Raw genomic sequence first — 14,164 nt, 5'->3', positions numbered from 1 at the left:
TTGTATGTGTGTGCGTGACTGCGTGCATCATGCATGTGCGTGTGGATTTGTGTAGTCCTTGATTTGTGTCAATGTGGGCTAAACACTCTGGATCACAAATAACAGTCGAGAGCTGAGTTCGAGCGCTTGATATTTTATTGTCTGATGCAGCTCAGCCTCCAACAGCTCAGAGCTCTGGAGCAACGGTCCACTACAAAAGCAACAGGAAACCAGGAAGGATTATGAAAACAATCTCACACACACACACACACACACACACACATATATATAATACAAAAATCACAACAGAAAGCAACACCCTATATAAAAATAGAAAAATAATTTAGCTGTATAAATTCAGAATGTTAGTCTAATTAAAATGATAACAGTAATAATTGTGGACCAGACTGTGGCCTTTGCTCTCAGTAGTTATTTTGTCTGTACATTTCCCACGGGGCGCTATTTACAGAGGATCACAATGTACAAGGGTTGTGTTCAGTTCTGCTCAAACACGCACACGAACACGCACACGCACACGGCCTGTCCTCTACAATGTCCTTTAATGAACAGCTAACTCTCTGCAGTGTTTATTGACTTAATTAATGTTCAGATGAAAGCATCTTCACAGTAATAACGGTGCCCGTGGCCGCTGCAGTGTTACAGTGAGACAGCGCATTACATAGCAACTGATATTTCCTGTCGATGAATCATCTCTGAGTCACCGGTGGCTCTGATGGTGCGACTGATACACACTCCGCTCACTGCACCCCCGGTGGACACCCGTGGCGCTGCGGCTCGGCTCTGACTGCAAATCTGCCTTCAAACGGGAGAGAGTAGTTTACTGCTTCCCCAAGAGGGTACAATACAGCCAGAGCCCACTGTGGCCCCCACAGCTGGACTGGCTCTGGCAACTGCATGTGTGTCTGTATGTGTGTTCCAGTGAGACCCGGCACCAAACCGGACTGGTGTGTTGATCTCACAGCGCCCGGCTCAAAGGTCTCTGCCCTCACCGCCCATCCCTGCCCTTGCGGTCTCTGCCCTGGTACCTCTGGGGGGAAACGGCAGTGAGGCTCCAGTCAGAGGGTCCGACGCCGCTCCGGCCACGTAGGGTGGGTACAGTGGCCAGTCCGTCATGGCTGTTCCACTCACTGTAACCACTGCATTAGAAGCAGCTGTTTTCTCACAGGTGTTGCTCATGTCACCATAAGGGTGTCTGACAGATTGTAGTTCATATCATATTATTATGATTTGTTTCATGTGTTCTTATCATCATCATCAGTTCTACTACAGGAGTCTCTTCCCTCATTCTCCACTTGTTGAAAGTGATGGGTGTGAGGCACGTCAGCAGGGGGCGCCAGCGCTCTCCCCAGCTCTGCGCTGCAGGCTCTCCTGACAGAGCAGTGAAATGGTCTGTTCAGCCAAAGACCAGCAGCCGCATCATCACTCATTACTGCCATGTTTTTAAGCACTTCAGTCTCCCTGAATATAGCTTTGTTTTGCGGTATAAAGCTGCAGCTCATGTGAGGCACAGCAGGGGGCAGCAGAGGGACACGGGCCAGCCGCACACGGGAAAAACAGGTATGTATGTCTAATATATATATGTCTGTTTTTGTTAGCGTGTGGAGGCGTGTTCTGAAGATGCTCAGATCTCGGGACCAAGCGGGAATAAGGGAACCAAGATAATAACAATAATAATAATAATAATAATGATGGAAAATAAAAACACAACTGGAGGCTTACTACACAATATTACAAACTGTGGTAACAAATATTTATGCACGATTCCTCAGCCCCACAGAGTCCAGTGTTCAATGCCCATTTGACACGGCGCAGTGTGGTGTAGTGTAGTACACTGCGGTACAGTGTAGTGCAGTGTGGTACAGCCTCACCATCACCAGCTGAACTCCCACAGAGTTGAGAAGCAGTTCAGGAGAACGGGATGAACAGACATTATGGAAAGACTGAAGATGAGCCCAGAACAGCAGTGGAGTCCGGAGTCCTGGTGGAAACGCATGGCTCTTGTAACAATCCTCTATCTGAACCCGTTGTGACCTCGTCCTCCTCGACCTGCAGGAGGCTTGGGTTGGGGGTCCGGGGGTCCCGTGATGAATCCTCAAGCCCGGGGCAGACCCGCAGTCCTCCTCACTCTCACTGGTCCACCTCACACCTCACACGCACACAGGGTTGCTCCGGGTCCGAGGTGTGGCACTGCGGAGCGCCGGGTCACACATGGACCTCCGAGTTGTGCCTAACACCGAAGATTCGTTCACAGTATCTGGCTGGTGTCCGAGGGGGGAGGGCAGGGAAGGAGAGGCAGAGTGAAAGAGGAGAGGAGAGGAGGAGAGGAGCCCGGGCTACGACAGCACGCAGTTCTTGTCCTTGTCTCTGCTCACGCTGTTTGTCCGCCCCCTCCCCCTCCGGCGCAGACTGGCGCGCAGGCCGCCCTCGCCCTCCTTGTCCCGCTCCCTCCCTCGCTCGGCGTCCGGGGCGTGGCGGGGGGCCGGCGCGTGGGGGTCGCGCAGCTGGGGCGGCAGGGGGATGGGCTGGCCCAGGAAGAAGCCGTCCTCCTCGGAGTCGGAGTCGGAGGAGCAGGTGGAGCAGGAGTCCTCGTGGTGCGGCCGGCCGGGTCGCAGGGTGAGGGGCGGCGGGGTGGAGACAGGGCCCCCCGGGGAGAAGGCCCTGCCGGTCCCCCGCCAGTCCAGCGCGTCCAGCCGGGGCCGCTCGGCGCAGGACTGCCGGAAGCGGCGCTCCGTGCCCAGGTGCAGACAGGACTCGGAGCCGGGGCGACTGCGGGACCCCCGTCGGAAACTGCGCTGCTGGTACGGCCCGTCCACTGGTGGAGAAAGGTACGTTAATGCTTTTCATGTGCTCTCTCTCCCTCCCTCCCTCCCTCTCTACCTCCTTCTCTTTCCTCCCTCCCCCCATCTATACCTCCTTCTCTTTCCTCCTTCCCTTTCTCTCTCACCCAGCAGGTCCATCTGGGGCGGGATCCGGCAGCCGTGTCTCTGGAATCGGTTTCTGCTCCGGCACCCGGCGTCTCCTCCGCCCTCCTCACCTTGCTCTCCCTCCACCTCCCTCCCCTCACCCCCTTCCTCCTCCTCTTCCTCCTCTCGCTGCCGCCGCTCCTCCTCCTCCTCCCCGTCCTCGTCCTCATCCTCCTCGTCCTCCACCAGGAAGCTGCTGCTGATCGGCTCCCGGAAGCTGACGCGGGCGGTGTTGGTGCGAGACAGTTGGGTGGCCGAGGCTGGCGGGGGCGGGGCCTCAAACCGGGATGGGGGCTGCAATTCGCCGCGCTGGGATCTGGGCAGTGAATCAGAGGGGTCCCCCTGGGGAGGAGGCGGGCCCTCCCCAGGACAGAGATGACTCCCCAGGTTGGGCATCGAGTAGCGCTGAGAGTGGCTGAAGTTCACACGCTCACCCACTGAGAGAGAGGGAGAGAGAGAGAGGGAAGAAGAGGGAGAGAAAAAAAAAAAAGCTTAAAATCACCGAGAGAGAGGACAAGAGAGATGGCAAAGGGGGGGAGAGGGAGAGAGGAAGTGAAGATCAAAGTTAAGAGCAGAAACACAAAGCAAAAGAGAAAGAGGTGGAAAGAGATGGGGGATGGGCAGAGAGACAGAGAGAGAGCGATTACAGGAAGATTCAGAAAGATGGAGGGAATAAGAGAGAGAGACACAGTTATAGAAAGTTACAGAGCAGAAAAACAGGAAGTTACAACCAGCACTGAGACCCCGCCCCCCTCTCACCTGCAGAGCCGGGGTCCCCCTTGGTCCCGGGGTCCCTCGTGGTCGACGTCCCTCGGGAGGTGTACCTGGGAGGTGGGGGGGGCCCAAACTCGGGGTTCTGATCCGCCGAGAACTCCAGACAGCTGATTGGCCGGTCGGGCCTGGGAGCGGGGGGTCCCCGGCCCGGGCCGCCGCGCGATTGGTCGGGGGGTCCGGCCAGGCCCCAGCCGTTGCTCAGCCGGTCCTGCGGGTAGGGCGGGGGGGAGGGTCTCTGCCCGTTGGCCAGCGGGAGGCCGTTGGGGACGGGGGGCGGGGACGGCGCTGCGGGGGGGCGGGGCGGCAAGAGAAACAAACAAAAAGGCAGGAGCCGGTCACACACGGCAGACTGAAAGCCCAGAGAGAGAGAGAGAGAGAGAGAGAGAGAGAGGGAGGGAGGGAAGAGGAGAGCGGCAGGGAAGGATGGCGTCACCATGACAACCACACACACGGCAGCTGGGAACCAGAGACAGAACGAGAGAGAGTGAAAGAGAGCGAAAGAGAAAGAGGGAGAGAGAGCGAAAGAGAAAGAGGGAGAGTGAAAGAGCAAGAGAGTGAGAGAGCGAAAGAGAGGGAGAGCAAAAGAGAAAGACAGGACAAAGAGCGAAAGAGAGCAAGAGAGTGCGAGAGAAATGCCAGTTTATTTATAATGCATCAGAGCAAGTGCTGGTACCGGTTCCACCCGCGATTTTGTTCAATTAGTGTTCAGCACCTTACACCCACCCAAGTGCTCACCTGCATTGGCAGCCTCCCTCCTGGCGGGGGCGCTGTTCGTGCCGCTGGGGGTGCTGGTCTGCGAGTGCGTCTTGGCGCGGCGCTGGCTGCCCAGGGAGTGTCCGCTCTGGAATGCGGAGTCACAGGAGTCGGAGGCGTCGGGGTCGTCCCCCAGGCTGCAGGCGCGGGAGCAGAAGATCAGGCCCTGCTTGGGCAGGAAGGGGCGGCCCAGGAGAGGCTGCCGGCAGCGGGCGCAGCAGAAACAGGCCTCGGTGGCGTGCCAGTGCTGCCCCTCGTAGGTCATCTGACCGTGGTCTATACCTGGGGGAGAGGGAGGGAGAGGAGAAGGGAATGGGAGGGAGAGAGAGTAAAAGGGGAGAGGAAGGGTTATGGGGAAGAAAGAGAGAGAGCAAAAGGAAAGAGGACAGGGTGGAAATAGAGAGGGGAGATAATTTAGAGGGGAGTCAGTCACCAACACGTGACACAAAACATGTTGTTAATTTTGACACATTCTTTGGCACACTGTGGTTTGATCTAAACGGCAGAAACAGATACACAACCCAGCATCACTGAGCACAACAGCACACAGACACGCACAGGTCACGCAGACACATGCACAGGTCACACAAGCACACACACAGGTTACATAGACATCCTCTCGCTTACAGACGGTACCTATGTGCTCCCCGCAGGTGTCGCAGTACTCGGCATACAGGGCCTCGTAGCAGCCGCAGCAGTAGGGCCGGCTCTCCCTCATGATGTAGCGCTGCCCCCCCAGTGCCGCCTCGCACTCGAAGCAGCAGAAGTGCTTCATGTGCCAGTGCCGGCCCTCCGCCTCCGTGCACTCGTCCGCCAGGATGATCTGCACAGGGGGTGGCACACCAGGGGTGAGCACTGTCACATCGTTCACCGGCGGGCGTTCATGGGTGCGTGTGTGGCTGTGATAATCCATGTGTGTGTGTGTGCGTGGCCCTCACCTCGTCGCAGGCCTGGCACCGGGGCTTGATGCTCTCAGCGTGGTGCCGGCCGCAGTAGATCTTGCCGTCCTGGTAGAAGTATATGAGGTCGACGAGCAGCTCGCTGCAGGTGGCGCACTGGAAGCACTGCGGGTGCCAGCAGGCCCCATGCCCCGCCCGTGTGGCAAACACCGCGATATCCCCCCCCCGGATCTGCTTGCCACACTGGGGGGGAGAGAGAGAGAGGAAGAAGGTTGTTAACTTTCTCCCATGTCATTTGAGTTGGCGTTATCCTACCTCTCAGTCTCCCTCTGCTCCTGCCCACCCGGCCCCCTCTCTCTGTACCTGTTCACAGATGGCTCCGGTCATGGTAACGGGGAACAGTCTGACCGTCCCCCTGCCCAGGTTCTCCCTCTTCCTCTGCTGGGAGAACATCCTCAGCTCCCTCCTCTCGTCCTCGTCCAGGGAGTTGCAGTACTGCGGCTGGACAGACAGACACACACAGAGACACAGTCAGCACCCTGGACACCCAGGAACAGCCGGGACGCCCACAGGCAGAGCAGCCATGTTCACAGGCCAGTGTCAGTTGGGCAAGACACGCTGTGGGAAGTGGCCAGATTTAACTCGGGGCAGCGCAGTAGCCAAAACAGAGCCACACCGATGAGGCGGTCTGTTTTTGTCAAGGTGGGTTTGCCGTACTGTTCCGAGGCGGGCTCCTAAAAGGACGTCGTTGTCTGTCCTGCTTTGGAGCATGCTGATGCCCTGTAATGGCGTGCAATGGCTCTGCAACACACATGGCAACTGCGTGGCTCAGAGGGATGTACATGCGGCAAGCCCATCTTGGACAAAGAAAAGAGGGTGCGACACGGCTGTGTGTGCGCGGTGGGCGTAGGACGCACCTCGCTGTCGTGCGCTGGGAGCTGGTGCAGCAGCTGCTTGATGCGGTGCCTCTCTCCAGGGCTGTTCACATAGGGCACCCTGTCCTCGGGGAGGCAGCTGAAGTACTGGTACACCTGCAGACACATCACACAGGGGTCAGCCTGCTCTGAGGGACGCCACAAACGCCAACCACCACCATGGCAAATAACTACCCAGGCCATTATTATTATTAAAAACTGTCACAAACTACATACATTCCCCAAACCTGCGACGTCTCACAATAAGTACAAAACCCTGACAAGATACGATTACAGTGAACTCAACTCCAGCACCGAGATCAGTGCCAGACTGTGGGCGGGGCTAAGGCAGGCGGCATCCTGGGAGCATGCCATACTGGCAAACGAATGCACACCATCTCACACAGGGACCCCTGGACCTCACGGGCACCGATCACTGTCCGCCGGACTCTTCCCCCCTGGTCCACATTGTGCTCTTGCTCTTGGGGGAGAGATGCTCTTACGCTGCACAATGGCTTCTGCTCAGAGCAGGGAGGGGGTTGCCACCAGGGTGTAGAATAACTCGAGCTAAACTCTCCTCCCTGAGATGCACTAATTAAACTTTAATCAGCAGTCAGGTAATGAGTCTCCGATTACAGTGCTGGTGTAGCGATGCTGACACACGCTTGTAGAAACAGGTAATAAATTAACCTGAACAGGGCGTCCCTCTCCACTCCCCAGATGTCACTGCGGAAACGCGGCCCCTCGGTCAACAATGGAGGCAGCTTCATGAATTATAAATACCAGTAGTAACCAGCCTGTGGGCCTCACCCTCTCTCCCCAACTCTCGCTTGCTCCGTCCCTCTCTCGACTAACTCTCTCCCTCCATCTCTCTTTTCCCTCCAGTGTCCCTCTCTCTCACTCCAGCCTCCCTCTCTACCTCCCGTCCCTCTCTCCCGCAGTCGGACCTGCTCGGGTTTGAGCCCGGGGGGGACCCAGGCGTACTCCTCGGAGGCGCAGCCAGAGTCGTCGTCGGAGATGGAGTGGCGCTGGAAGTCGGACACCAGCTTCACCATCATCTTCTCCAGGTCCCCCGGCACGGCGCGCACTGCATGCTCCTCACGCGCGCACTTACAGTGCAGGCAGATCTTCCTGTGGGAGAGGAGAGAGAGAGAGAAGGCGAGAGGAGAGCATTAATACAGTGAAATCAACAGAAACGCAGCAGAAATGAAGACAACGTGACCAGCTGACACCGGGGAGCCACTCAGCAAAAGATATAAATGTTCTGAAAACTCTGCAATCTGATCGACCCCAGACGATCGGCCCCCCTACACACCCAGCTGATCTGCAATGGCTCACTCTGCTATTTCCCAGCCCTGAACTCGGCTTAACATGCCACACTGACACACCGTGAGCCCCCCGGCATCGATGGACACTGAGGAGAGACGAGAGCGGCCTGCTGCACGGTGAGGCCTGATCAATCACAGGACAGACAAGCATTCAAACAAAGACACACATTCAGACACAGACACGCATTCAGGCCCGCCGAGAGCACGGATATGCATTCAGACACGGCGAGAGCACAGACACGCATTCAGACATGGACACGCATTCGGACACAGTGAGAGCACAGCAGAGACCAGCGCTATACAGGCCACTGTAACATTCCTGTGCTGGGCTCTGGCCCTAAAGCACACCCTTCCAAGATGACAACTCGAGACACAGGAAGTGTGTTTAAATTAATGAATACAGTATATAATTCTTGCGCCTGGACTACTGCAACTCCCTCCTGGCCGGCCTGCCTGCATCTACTACCCGCCACTCCAGCTCATCCAGAACTCTGCGGCTCGTCTGGTGTCTCTCTGCCCTGATTCGCACACGCTACTCCACTGCTCCGCTCCCTCCACTGGCTCCCGATAGAGGCACGCATTCAGTTCAAGACTTTGACCCTCACCTACCGCTGTCTCGACCACACTGCACCAAGCTACCTTCAGTCACATGTCTCTCCATACATCCCCTCCAGACCACTGCGCTCCTCCAGTGCCAGAAGACTAACTCTGCCTCCTCTCCACTCTCCTTCCTCCAGAGCCGCTCCTTCTCATCCCTGAACCCTAAATGGTGGAACGACCTGCCCACCGAAGTCAAAACAGCAGAGTCCTTGACCTCATTCCGGTGCTTACTCAAGACACATCTCTTCAGATAGTACTTGTAATATTAGTCCTCTATCCCTGCTAGATAGCACTTCAATTAAGAACGTGAGAAGCATAATAAATTCCTAATAATTTTCCTCCTTGCTCCCTTTCCCGTAGCCCTCGTCTGTAACCCGACATCTTGACAGCACTTAGCTTTCACCGTCCAGGATGTAGGAAGTCACTTACTGTACTTGTGTAAATTGTAAATTGGAATTTGTAAAATGTATTTTGAATTGCTATGTTTTAGCTAAGTTGAATTTGTAATGATTGATGCCTTGTACTGAACTGTATTTTTGCACTTTGTTTTGCACTTATGTTGTAGGTCGCCCTGGATAAGGGCATCTGCCAAGAAATAAAAATAATAAAAATAACAATATAGATCTATACACACTTGTACATTAGCTATAGCTGAAGATAAAGCTCTTCTGGAACAACAGGAAACTCATACATGTACAAATAAACAAACAAATACGCAAACATTGCACAGCGACCCAGACCGGACTTGTTCTGACACACTTTACTAAAGAATATTGATTTAAACCACTAGTAACCACTAACTAACCACTAATAATGAACAGATGAAGAATTCAACACATGCCGCCAACTCTCAGAGGCAAACATATGGATTTTTAAACCCTTTTGACGACTTCATACATACACACATGTACACACAATCACATACATATTCACATTACACAGCTACACACCCCCATGTACAGAACTCTCGGTCGCTAGACGGGACAGCAATGCCTCTGGTCTCAACACCTGACCCAGAGCGTGACACACACACTCTCTCACATACACACACACACACACACAAGCCAACCTTGAACGTCACCTGTCCGTGTCTCAATGTTGTTATTGTCTTGTGGTCTCTGCTGTTGTTATGTATCCCAGCCTCTCCCTGTTTCCTGTTTCCCACCCGCCGCAGCCCCCCAAAGAGGAGCACAGTCGCCCGCAGGACCCTGCGCTGAACGACACACTTGTACTGGGATGCGTCTCTCTCTCACAACAGATGGGCCAAGAGGCTTTCCTCTTCATCCCTGCGGTGTATAAACCCCTCAGCCCTGCGATATTCTCTCTCTCTCACCCCCACAAGTCACTCAGAGTTAAATAACTAATCACAACAGTCTGGACCAGCTGCTACGCTGTGTCGGTCTGCGTGTGTGTGTGTGTGTGTGTGTGTGTGAGAGAGAAAGATAGTGAGAGTGTGTATGCGTGCGTTAGGGGTTCCCCTTAACCCGCCGTTGAAAAGTCAGGGTGTGATTAATATACAAAAGTTAAGTCCGTGTGCGTGTGCGTGAATGTACGGGCGTTTCCGTATTGGTGTCTGAGTGAGTGTGCATGCATTTGTGTGTGTGTGTGTGTGTGTGTGTGTGTGTGTGTGTTTGAATGTGCGGGTAAAGCAGAGGAATCCTCCCTCCAGTCTCTCTCCTCTCTGAGCTGGTGTGACTGGTCCGCTCTGGAGCCCAAACCCGGGCGTGGCAGAGACAGTGCCGCAAGGGCCGGGGTGGGGATGGATGGCATCTCCGTCAAGGCATCACTGCGGTCGATCGCGCTGAGAGGAAACACTGTTCTCAATCCTGCTCCCTCCCCCGGGGGAAGCCACACACCGCCGCCCCGCCCGTCGGGAGGCATGAATTCTTATACACATGCACTGTGACGCCACGGGACGCTGGCACATAGGAAATGGTGAGTGTGTAGGTGGACAGAGACAGGCAGAGAGAAGTAGAGAGAGAGCGACGGAGGACGAGAGGAAGAGAGAGAAGAGGAGGGACGCCCCACCTGCCTCCCTCTTGCTCCCACTGGGGCCGGAGAGCTTAGAGCCGATCATTTAGGTTAAGCAGGGTAATGACTCCTGACAGAGCAGCTCCTAATTAGCAGACCCCTGCCACTTCCCATAATCAGCTCTCGAGGCTGATTAAGCGACAGGTCAGAAGTCTCCCTGTGCCGAGGGGGTGGGGAGTTTCCAGGCAGGGTGCGTGTCTGTGTCTGTGGGGGGGCCTGTGAGGTACAACCAGGGACGCACTGCGGTGGGGGAGGACTGCTGCAGGCAGTGAGACAGCCCCCGCATGGCTCTCCCCACAGAGAGCGGCGCTGTGAACTCCCACAAGTGTCATAGTGCGTGCCGGCGGACCGCGGATCTTCACTCTACATAGCGCCACACGGGCCGGATCCGTCGCTGATCCCTCGGGCTGGAGCCCAGAGTAGCAGGGGCAGGAGGCGGGAGCCCAGCTATAGTGATGCCATAGATTTGTGATCTGTGATCCCCTCCCTGGTCTCGGTCTATTTGCAGTCTCTCAGGGCTCTCAGTTCCCTCTCTTCTTCAGGAATGAGATCAGGGTTAACGTGTGTTGTGTTGGGAACATCTCTGACCCGCAGTGGCCAGTGAATTACTATCATTTTTAAGGACTTTGTAGCTAAAAACACATCAAGGAGTTCAGTTATGTAAACTATATTAAATATACATGACTGTCTTCTCTAATTGACCTCCTGGAAATGTGAGTCTGTCCAGTGAATCCAAGAGACATTCACCACGCAGTTCTCTGGCCTAAAAGCATGAAGGAAAAGCCAATGAAGTTGATTATCTAAAGCCCCCGAGGCTGTAAACCAGAGCCCGTATTCCCAGACCACACGAGCTACACAGCACAGGCAGCGTGCCACGCTCTCTAGGGCCCGTCCCCCAGCCTGTCCCTGCCCCATCACTAACCCACACTGGAGGGCTTCTGCTGAGTGTCGGCCCATCTGTAATTGGTCTCATTAGCTTGATTAATGACGGGACTCTGCTGCTCGAGACTCCGTGTGTCTCGGAGCTCCAGCCACAGCAGAGCAAGAGGAGCTACTGCATGACCAGATGTAGATAAAGTTTATTAATATATAATATTAAAAGCTTGAAAAGCTCTGGGGGGGTCCCAGAGGAGCTCGCTCTGTTGACAAACTTGAGGGCCTCAAAAAGGTCTGGGGTTCATCCAATAACAGATTAGTATCGACAAGCCAATCAAAGTGTGCGTCTGACTCAGGAACACGGCAATTTCATTAGCTTTCCCAATTAGGTTGTGAAAACAGCCGGGGGGGTTGAGCGATGTTTAGCCATCGGATTCCAATAATAAACACACCTGTGCTTCTTCACCGCTGAGGACAGGGCGGCCAGGACGCCCCCCCGCACACAGACGCACTCAATTCACAGCTCACTCAATTATTCCACCTTTCACTTGGATGTACAGAGAGAGTGGGGGGGCTGGCAAAGCACTGCAGTATAAAGGGACAGGAGACAAGTCTCACCCGCCTAAAAGGGTGCCTGCCCCCCTGCCTACATATTAATTATTCACTGCAATCGATGGTCAATGCAGCGGGACGGAGCTGGGCCCCCACGACACGTCTGCTGCTTTTAATAGAACATGCAATATTAATAATATGCTCAAATACACCGTGCTTATTGCACACGAGAGGTGCAAACAGCCCCTCGTCTGAGAGCCATTCGCACCCCAGTGAGAGCTGTGCCCGTCTACGGGGACCACCAGCAGCCTGCAGCCTGGGGACTCCTCTACAGACTACACACACGACTGTAAACAGACCATTTCAGCTCTAAACGCTATTTCTCCCTGTGTAGTAGGTCCAGTGATTCACAGATGCACTTATCACCCTCACACACTGACACACTCATTATTACTGCAAAGCTGTAAGGGTTTCTCTCCCACTGAAGAGCAGCACCTCTGTCTTCGTTAGGGCGGGATCTTATGCTGGTGTGACGACCTGGGGGACAAGGAGTGGACTGAGACCCTTCTGTACCATGAACCAGGACAACCGGTCAGGAGCATCCGATGCCACTACAGCACCGGGACAACAATGCTCGAGTCTTGCTTTCGATTAGGGAAACAAATCACATATCTGACAGATACATTCTAATAAATAAATCATGAACACAGCTGCAAAAACAGCGTAATGTGCAACTCAGTCAATAACTGGCTGATCAGGACAGTATGGCCCCTTAACCACACTTGCACAACTGTGTATATTATGACACATTCATAACAAAGTGCTGTATAAACTTATAGACAACAAGGCAGTGCAGTTAAACAGAGCCTGGGGATAAAAACCAAGCAGGGACTTACAGTGAAGAGCCCTGCATTGGGACAGCACCTCGACACGATCCACAAGAACCAACACACCGGCACCATGGACTGGACAGGAAGACTTACAGTATTACTGTGAGCCCTGGCACCCTCAGAAAAGCAAAGACACCAACCGCGACAGAAAACAAACTCAAAACCGTACCTCTCTTCAAACTTGCAGAAGTATCCATCCTGCTTTTCGAACATGATCCACAGACACAAAACGAAAGGCTTCCCTCCCGTGAGAACGGCCTCAAAAAGCTGTTGTCGTCCCCTCTATACCACGGGCAGGAGAACAGAACAAGCAGGGCAGACCCGGTCCCACAGTCGGACCAGAGCTGGGCGCACAGCCGAGCTGCCCGAGTCCAGAGAGAAGATGCTCATTGTGTGGTGATCTTAATGACACTGTCCCCTTTCAGACCTCCTCCGCTGGTCTCTCCAACTGACACTGCTGGCAAGCACACAATGGCCTGCACTCCCAACCCCCCCACCAACCCACCCAACACACACACACACAACAACAAAAAGACTCCCACCCTCCTCCCCTGCCCTGCCCAGAATCCTAGACACGTCCCCATACACCCCCGAGCGTCAGTCACTCCGGCCCCTCACTACGCATCTTGTATAAGCATCACTACACCTTCACTCAGGCTAAACGATCCCATTTGATGCCCCCGGGGCTGACGCAACACTTTAAACCAGTGCATGGGACCCCCCCCCCTCCGCTGTCTGAGGTCAGGAGGGGATGGGCCCCTGCTTCCCAACTTTCTCTGGGTCTTTGTTTGTTTTGGTTTTGTCCTGCACACAATGGCGGGTTTATCAAAGGGGCGACGGCCACAGATACCAGACCCCCTTTGAAAGGCGCTGCAGCCGAATTAATACGTGTCGAGAAGCGGCGGCGGATTCTGGCAGGAGTTCGGACACCACCGCGGTGCGGCCGAGGGGGAGGGAGAGGGAGAGACATGGAGGGACAGAAAGAGACATTCACCACAACAAACAAACAAACACACGGGTTTATTGCTGCACTTGTGTAATGCTTACATTTCTTATTGTGTAAACTGTGAGACATCCTGGATAAGGGGGCATGTGCCGAGAAACAGTTTATAAAAACAAACAATCAAACACACACACAAACAGCTCAGCTGGAGTGGGGTGGATGAAGCAAAGTGCAATCTAGTTCCTCATGTCTTCCTTTCCACGTGGCCACCTTATAGAGAGAACTGGGACTTCCAGCTGTGGCCCCGAGTCTGTGGGCAGCTGTAGTGCAGGAGCCGGTACACTGAACTGAGGATCGACCGGTGAGAGATGAACAGCAGTCCCGAAGGGTGGCGCGCTCAAACCAGACTCAGCCACAGTCACACGGCCCAGGAGTAGGGTGGCCGTGCAGAGTGGGGCGAGTGGAGGGGTGCCAGCTGTGCGCACGCGGTACAGAACTGACGTGGAAGAAGGCACAGGGCGAGGGAGTTGAGACTCAATAAAATCAATAAAATCAATCAATCTTGTTTGCCGGTGTCCATTCACTGCCGTAAACACGAGCGCCAAGGACAATACTTGCCGCCAGAGGAGAGGGTTTTAAAT

General features: G+C 54.6%; 1 protein-coding gene across 1 annotated transcript in view; it reads right to left on the bottom strand.

The window, feature by feature from the left end:
• Positions 1–117: 117 nt before the first annotated feature.
• The window catches only part of prickle3 (prickle homolog 3), a 29,430-nt gene continuing 15,383 nt past the window's right edge, over positions 118–14,164 (bottom strand). The window contains exons 3-11 of the mRNA XM_066710092.1: positions 7,251–7,434; positions 6,307–6,420; positions 5,753–5,890; positions 5,429–5,632; positions 5,127–5,313; positions 4,473–4,772; positions 3,723–4,022; positions 2,945–3,400; positions 118–2,812 (exon numbers count right to left, since the gene is read on the bottom strand). Of these exons, the coding sequence (XP_066566189.1) occupies positions 2,334–2,812; positions 2,945–3,400; positions 3,723–4,022; positions 4,473–4,772; positions 5,127–5,313; positions 5,429–5,632; positions 5,753–5,890; positions 6,307–6,420; positions 7,251–7,434 (2,362 nt within the window). The 3' untranslated portion in view covers positions 118–2,333. The remainder of the gene's footprint in view (positions 2,813–2,944; positions 3,401–3,722; positions 4,023–4,472; positions 4,773–5,126; positions 5,314–5,428; positions 5,633–5,752; positions 5,891–6,306; positions 6,421–7,250; positions 7,435–14,164) is intronic.

This window comes from Amia ocellicauda, chromosome 7 (assembly GCF_036373705.1).
Source record: "Amia ocellicauda isolate fAmiCal2 chromosome 7, fAmiCal2.hap1, whole genome shotgun sequence".
NCBI classification, from domain to species: Eukaryota; Metazoa; Chordata; class Actinopteri; order Amiiformes; family Amiidae; genus Amia; species Amia ocellicauda.
This window is presented reverse-complemented; position numbering and strand designations above follow the sequence as displayed.